The 8,133-nt window shown below is 38.1% G+C and overlaps 1 protein-coding gene across 1 annotated transcript in view; it reads right to left on the bottom strand.

Moving 5' to 3' along the window:
- Positions 1 to 1,172: 1,172 nt before the first annotated feature.
- Positions 1,173 to 8,133, bottom strand: part of CDC73 (cell division cycle 73) — a 101,564-nt gene continuing 94,603 nt past the window's right edge. The window contains exons 15-17 of the mRNA XM_036387401.2: positions 6,662 to 6,762; positions 3,402 to 3,543; positions 1,173 to 2,582 (exon numbers count right to left, since the gene is read on the bottom strand). Of these exons, the coding sequence (XP_036243294.1) occupies positions 2,546 to 2,582; positions 3,402 to 3,543; positions 6,662 to 6,762 (280 nt within the window). The 3' untranslated portion in view covers positions 1,173 to 2,545. The remainder of the gene's footprint in view (positions 2,583 to 3,401; positions 3,544 to 6,661; positions 6,763 to 8,133) is intronic.

Here is an 8,133-nt window from a genome sequence, read left to right as displayed (position 1 = left end):
GTTATTTATGAAGGCAGCAGGAATGCTATTCTGACAACCTAATTAAACTTCCAATAATGTCAGCAGGAATCTGATTGCAAAATGGCTCATTTTATAAACATCACTACTTTTATGACTGACAAAAATATGCACAATCAGGTGCCAGCTCCTTCACAAATACATATTGTATAACTTGGGTCACAAACTGCTTGCCAGTACAGAATTCTAAGATGTTAAAAGGTCTGTCCTCACCCCATAAAAACAAACACAGGTCACACAGATTGCATGGATATTGCTCTTCTGCCCATTCCATAGCCACATAACTTCAGTAGTTTCAGAGGAATTAACTGCCAATAAATACATAAATCTCCATCTAAATCAAGCCATCTCCTGCATATAATACTGGATCTGGAATTACACCTGCAAACTGTACTGAAAACACAAGTACAGGATACAGAAAAGATAACTGTCCCTTGCCTACTGCAAACCCACTCTATGGTCTGCATATCACACTGCATGTGAAGCACACACTTGCCCAAAATTTACTTTTCAAGCTGACTGCCTAGAAGTCTCTTTAAAACAGCACAGGCCATGATGACCTTATTAAGTCTGAAATAAAAAGACATTTCTAATTGGAAATGCTCAAGTTTAAAAAAAACATACATGATATCTCACTGTTTAAAGCAGAAATTAACGGTAAATTGCTACCACGTGGTAGCAGCTGCTATGTTGGAAGAAGCCATTACAGCTTTGCTCTGTACTGTACAGGTTAAAACCAAGCACTCAATGTTTCAGCCAGCTCTAGTACGACATGGACACATTTCTAATAAGCTTAAGTACAGGGAAAAGACAGTAACAGGGTACTGCCCAACTGCCCACACAAACAGGAGACATCCCAGTAGTTCTGTATTGCCCAGTCTTCCCAGTCACCATGCTGAATCCATTCCAAAATCCAGGGTCAGCTGCTTCTACTCTTGGGATTCACGGAGGGTTGCTCTGGTGGTTTGAGATTTCACAGTTCCATTTAGACCATTTGAAAATACAGTCTCAATACAGCAGAGGTGGTTACATACAATTAAAAGTCAGACCTCACTGTCCTCATAAACCTAAGACAGTTTTAAAAACCTCTTATGGATATATGACTTCGGGTTTTACTAAAAATGAAGTTAACATCAAATAAAAACCAAAACAGAATAGGTAGAACATTTTATTTTTGTCAAACCTTAAATGTAAAGTATATTAAAAAAACATGGTTTGGAATTTCAAGAACAGGAATATAAACATGTATTTTCTATCCCAGAAAAAAAAAAATCATGCAGGTGTTACAGTATTTGATCATTCTCTACATTCACCGGTATGCAACATCAACTTAACATTATTCCATAGATACAGAGATGCTGTAAATTGGTACAAATACCAGGATCCTCTGGCCTCACACTGGAGATGAAGCAAATCTGTTCTTTGGTAATTTGAGAAGGCTGATTTTCCATTCCAATGCAGGACTCCTGGGAGGCCATATTAGCCACTCAGCTCAGAAAATTACAACTCCTGTTGACAGTCTGGGCTACTTTTGTCACGAGAAAATCGTATTAGAGGTATAAATGCAAAGAAGTTCAAATTATTCATTCCTTGTGGTGGCTGTTCCAGGAAAATAAAAGAATCCAACTCTCTCCTCCTCTATTCATCATTTAATCTAGGTAACATTTAGATTCATATGCAAAGGTATTTGCTAGATGGGAATGTTCACATGCATACTTTCAGTTTAAAGAAAGAGATGTGTGTGGAGAATGGCAATTTAGAGTTACCATGACTCGAAGGTATGCCTATAATAAATTTTCAAGATTTAGTAAACTGGGACATTACAAATCCAAAAAAAGAGTTAATAGATTTTTGATCTTCCCTTTTTCAACAAAGACTGACAGAATATACATATACAGCTTGACATTTTGATTTATCGAAAACAACTTTCACTTTGCTCAGTTCGCAAGTCCTATTGACTAAAATGTAATATCATTCACAACAAAATATTTTCAGTAAGTGAAACAGTAAGCAAAGAAACCCCAAACTAAGCTCAGAAGCTAAGTGGTTTAGAAAGCCTGGAAACACCTAGGTGTGTGTCATTGTGTCTATAACTTTTTTGTACACTATATCTATAGACACAGGCACACATGTATTTACACCCGCCCGTGCACACGCACACGGGGAACCCGCCGTGGACATCCAGCTATCCTCTACTGGGGAACAAAACACAGTCTTTAAAAATGTGCCTAATTTAACAAAACAGAGAAGAAACTGCTGCTATCAAAATATACAATTTGGATTGCAGACTAGAAGGCTAACAACATTAAAAAAATAGTTTTAAGCAAAACCCCTTTGCTTCCGATTAACAGGTATCAACCTGCCATAGCATGAATCATCCAAATAAGATTTTATAAAAAGTTTAAACTGTGACCCTTCCTCATTTGTAAAGTTCTTGACATATATAGTGCGACCTCTGGTCTCCAAACTGGAGCCCCTTCCATTTTTTTCAATCCACACTTCAGGAAATAAATGGCAGCTGAAGGATTTAGAATCTCAAGTGAGATTTGTGCTTTACCATATACCTGAAAAAAAAATTAACAGAAGACAGCATTACTACCCTCGTGGCATTTAAAGGAATTTTACTTGCAGGAATAAAATGTGCAGGCATTGTTAAAAGAGAATTCTTAGGGAATTAGAAAGTTGCCAAAGAGATGCAATGTGTTGTGTGCACGATTTCTCCTACTAAATAACAGCTGTATACAGTCTTGCCTCAAAGAAAACTCAGCTTTCCAAGGCATTGCATGACCTCTAACATTGAAAGACTACTAGTTCATCTGGGAGTTCAGATATATTGTTCACCTGAGACTTTTAAATAGAAAGCCATGGAAAGTTTGATGATTGGAATTATTTTGACAATTCCCACAGGATTTTTCTTTTACACTCAATCATTCAAGCAGTTCACTGTGAATCAACATGAAAAAATTAAACATTTATGAAATGCATAGGCTTCTCCCCTCCCTCAATATTTCTTAACTGCTTCATGATAATAAAGTTTCTTCTCTACAACATGAACAAGGTATTGCAGTGAACTTCCCCTTCAGCAGGGTTCTGACCCAGAGAATCAGAGTCAGGAGGTGGGGAATCATGAGACTAATCAATGGTTAATGGTAACTACCCTTCCTTTAAATCCACACTTTGGAGATTATTACTTACAGTCTGTAAACATATACCACTACATTTTATTAACTGTATCATCAGAGAAAATCTAACCAAGCAGTATTTCCAAGATAAACCATTGTTCAGATATCCAAATTGTAAACAATTCCCTGATTGCCAGAACCTTTAATTCCCACCAAAAGCATACAAGCATGAGGATCAAGGACTTCCAGCAGGAACCATACCTGTCCAAGGTTTCCCAGAAGCGTAGGAACACTGGCCTGTCCAAGTGTCTTTTGTGGTAGCTGAGCTCTAACACTGTTACATCCCATTTCTGCACGTTGGGATCCAGGCGCACTTCATCGTACTTGAGATGAAAAGCTTTAACTACAGCAAACAGGAGAGCATTTGGTACAAACATGAAGATTTTAGTGCTTCTTTATTGGTCAAAGAAAATTCCCACCCCACTCTTCCTTTTTCAGAATGAAGCCTGAGAGTAAAATTAACAAGCCTATAATCCAAAGAAGTCAACAACTCACTGAAGGGCACAGTTTAATATAGAGGTCAATGGCTCCCAGGCTATTCCAGGGTGAAGGGAAAGGGCAGTCCCTACTTACAGATGCACAGATTCCAAGGGAACAGCAGAAACACACTGCCAATTCAAGTACATTCAGTACATTCTCTTTGAGAAACAAAGAAGTTCTTTCTGAAAATCTCTGAGCTGTCAAAGAATTAAATAATAATCAAAAAGGTATTTCTGAGACCTATGAGTAGGAAGCCTGGCTACCTCCTAAAAGAATCTGTAGAAGATTGATAGTAGAATGTCAGTGTAAGCCCCAAATGCTGCATAAAGCATTCTGAGAAATTTAGAAACTGCCAATTTCCCCTGGTCTAGTACTCAGTTAAAAATGGTAAAATATTAACTGTTATTTTTCTCTTGGGAAGTACTGTCACACGTGAATTAGGTAAAGCCTCAGCATTTACACAGTGAGCATTAAAACCAATGTATTTAAGCCTTGTACAATTCCTATCTGGTAACCCAATCTGATGATTTTAGTGGCATTGGAAAAGTAAAACAAGCCATCAGTCTTGTGGAAACTAGTTCTTTGTAATGCCATGCTTGTATCTTCTTCAGATACCACACTCTTAATTTTGCCTTCCACAACATCAGTTCTCTTTTCCAGATCTATTTGGGAACTCCCTAGAAGGCTGGCATGTGAAATTAGCTTTTTTTTTTTTTTTGTTGGCAAACTAAAGCAATGATCATCTGACTTCTATCTCTGACAGATAAATTTCCAGACTTTGTGATTAAGAATACATATACATTATCTCCACTATACATTGTTGCATGTACTCACATAACTTCAGAAAAAACAAGATATACCAGGGCCATGCCTTTACAAAAAACTCCATCAACACCTGACAGAGTCTCTGCATTCCAGTTAAATGTTATTAAGCACAAGAGGATCCACTTCTGAAGCTGAAACAAATCACTATTAAAGCTCCCTGATGTGCTCTGGGAGGAACACCTTTAAAATGGTAGTCAAAATGAAATATTTCATGTCCATGAAACTGACAGCATTCAAAACTTCATCACAAACATTCACTTGTAAATGTGAAATTAGGCTGATTTGGTACCTGAACATGAAACCATGTCAGGACACCATGCACAAGGAAAACTAAGGAGCACAGTTTTAGAGACTCAGCTAATGAAATGTTCTGGGACAAAGCAATTGCTCCAATAAAACCAGTTTGGCAGGCTCTGGCCCAGTACTCCTCATTTTTTTGAGGAGTTCTTTCTGGTAAGCTACCTGCTTGTTTTCCAAGTGACAGCCTTCAATACTTGGTAACCACAACAGACCCAGACAGAGAAGAAGAAATGCAAACTGCAGATGAAACAACGGACAGCTGCAAATCCCAGAAACCACATTTGTGAAATGAACCTTCAGTTCACTTACTGAACACTTTAAGTATGGCAAAACAATAGCTTCAGACAAAAATAGATACATAAAACTGGACTGATGCTGTCTGTGCTCCCTTCATTCACCTGTTTTCATTTAAAGGATGAGTAAAGTCATCAGGGAAAAGGTTCTAGAAATAGATTTTATCAGAAAAATATTTTAAAAATACCATGCTTTGAAGGAATGGAATGCATTTCTAAATTGAAGATCCATTTCAATGTATGAATTAAGACCAGATATCCCTCTTTCACTTGAAAAATGTATGAATTTGTACACCGTCAGTCTGAACTGTGCAGGCTGTGATTGTGATCTTTTGGCATGTTGAGACCAGGAGTGTCAAAGCAAGTCAGAACAATTCCTACAGCCCTCCATACATGTATATATTAAAATGATAAAATTAATAGGAAGCAGCATGTAACTGCTAGCTAGACCTTCAATATTTAACTGCATTTTTCTTGGCTTTGCTTTTTGCAATTGCCATTTTCTCAGTATCTTTATTTTGAAGTGCTATTTCCTTCTTTCATTAATCTCTTCTGTTAAACTCTCTCCTGTGGCATAGTTTTACTTTCACAATGACATTCAGTCTCTTTTTCCCTTTCCCTGCTCTTCCTCAATCCCCCTTTAACTGACTCATTCTATTCTCTTGTTCACAGACCCATCCTTAACTTTCTGTCCCACCCTTGAGCTTTTTCCTTGCTGCTCATCAAAGTGGCTTTGTCTTTCCAGATTCTACATCACACAGCAAAGAGGGGTACACACAAAACCTGAACAAACCTGTTTCCTCATCACACTGACTGCAAGATGACAGAACTGAATTAAGGTAGGTTTGGGTCTGTTGCCTGTTTGGTTGGGGTTTTTTTTGTGTGAGTGTGTGTGCATGTGTTGGTTATGTCTATATTTGAAACCACAGAAGACCATCTAAAGTTCTGTTTTCTAGGGCAACTCCAAACTGAAGCAACAGAGAAGAGAAGATGACAGATTGCTTAAGTACTATGGCCCACCTCTCTATCAGATGGGTGAACTGTGCCAGAGAAGTGCCTCAAAGCACCACAGTTGTGGGGACCCAAAAAACCTGTTCAGATCTATACAATGCTAACATCTAGCTCACTGGAAACTTAAACTTTTTAAAACTCTGAAGTTTTTGTCAGACACCAGATCATATTTTCAACACTTAGTGGTTCTCTAGGTGATTAATCCTCTCTTCAAAATAGCACTAGAATGTGCAGCCAGCCTGTAAACCTGTTAGCTATGAATTGCAGGAATACACATTGTCTGTTCACCCTTTTTTAGGAGACTGGAAAGCAGATTTGTACCAGCTATTTGTGACTCTTGCAGCTGACAGTTCTTTCCATGAGCTTGCACAGATCAGAGCAGATCAACCACAAAGGGCATGGGAATATTTGCCACCGTGAGGAGCCCAAAGCCTGCTCAGCCACCTGCACCCAACAGCACTTTGGCAGCACTCTGTCATGAGCATAAACACCTACAGGAAACCCCACACACAACAACAAAGCCCAAACCAAGGAACAAAGTAAATCCCTTACTTTTTGCAAAGATATCAACAGGAGATCCATCCGGCAGGAGCCAAGGCCAGCCCTTGAACTGCCAGGCAGGGCCCTGGACAAACACGGCCACCACGCGGTCCCTGGAACACACAGAGGGATGGACATGGCAGGGGCATGGCCTGGGAATGTCACTCACTGCTGTCCTGAACAGGCAGAGAGCCTCAGCAGAGCTGCTCCTTTTATAGAGCAGGAGAGCACATTTAGCAGCCACACCTCCAGCACAACTGCTTTTCCTCTTGTAAAGAAAAAAAATCATTCCTGTGATTCCTCTGGGCTTTCAGCCCTGCCCCTTTGCAGAAGATAGCTCAATTTCTCAGGTTACAATTTTTAGAAGGCAGTGTTTATTTGTGGTCATCATTAATTTGCTTTTGAAAAGTGCTTCAACATTTTCAGAGACAATCTTCTGCAAATGGCACTTGAAACTGAGATGTGCAGATTTAAAAGCCTTTATTCTCAACACTGCTGACTTCCAGGCTGAAAATTAATGAGAAGCAACAGCTGCTAAATTTCTGCAAAGTGGAATTTCAACTATTTTAAGAGTATACATCCATCACCTGTGGTCTAAGAAAATAAATTTGTGATTAAGCTTTTGCATTAGTAAAATTTTAAAAACCCCACCCTAGAGAATAAATTACCTCGTCACATATGGTCTTTCTCTTGAACATTTACATGATCCAACCATGGTTCTTACCTACCACAACAAATAATTATCTCTCTAATCTAATCCCCAAATTTAATCTATCATTAAATCCACTAAATCCCAAATGAAAAAGAATAATCAAGATGAAGTTTTGTGGTCTGGGGTTATTTATTTGCAGGTTTTAGAGTGGCTTCCTTGGGTAAAATCAAGATAAAAAACCATACACCACTCCATGTCTTTGGTCAGAAGTACTTTAGAAAGTAGTTTAGATGGTCCTTAAAGGTTTGATCATTAAACATTTTAAGTGCTATTTATTATTCAGAATTTTAAATCCACTGATTTCTGATTAATTCAAGTTCTAAATACAGAGAAAAACTGATTTAGGAACAGAATCTTTTCCTCTCCATTAAAATCCAATTTGGAAATAAAAAAAACACTAAATATGTCATTGTCCACATCTCAGATCTTCTCACTTGTCAGGAAGAAGTAAAAATGCTGCATAATGCATGTCATCAAATAACAAAAAGATGTCAAACAACAATAAAAACTTCTCCAGAGTTGTTCTGTTCAAAGGGAGCTATTTTTAATACCCTTGAAAAATGGGCTACAGAGCAAATAATCCATTTCCAGCTTTTTCATAAAAATAAAAACTACTTATGATTCCCTTTCTGTAACTAGGGCTCTTCCTTCCAAAGTAAAATTCCAATAGTTCCAATACTGGAGTCACAGTTCAGTCTTTACTGTCTGATGTATTTCCTTTCTATAACTATTCAAAAAGATGGAATATCAGATGCTGATGGCCTGCAAAAGC

The sequence above is a fragment of the Molothrus ater genome, chromosome 9 (genome assembly GCF_012460135.2).
Source record: "Molothrus ater isolate BHLD 08-10-18 breed brown headed cowbird chromosome 9, BPBGC_Mater_1.1, whole genome shotgun sequence".
NCBI classification, from domain to species: Eukaryota; Metazoa; Chordata; class Aves; order Passeriformes; family Icteridae; genus Molothrus; species Molothrus ater.
Note: the sequence above shows the minus strand (reverse complement) of the source record. Positions and strands in the feature narration are given on the sequence as shown.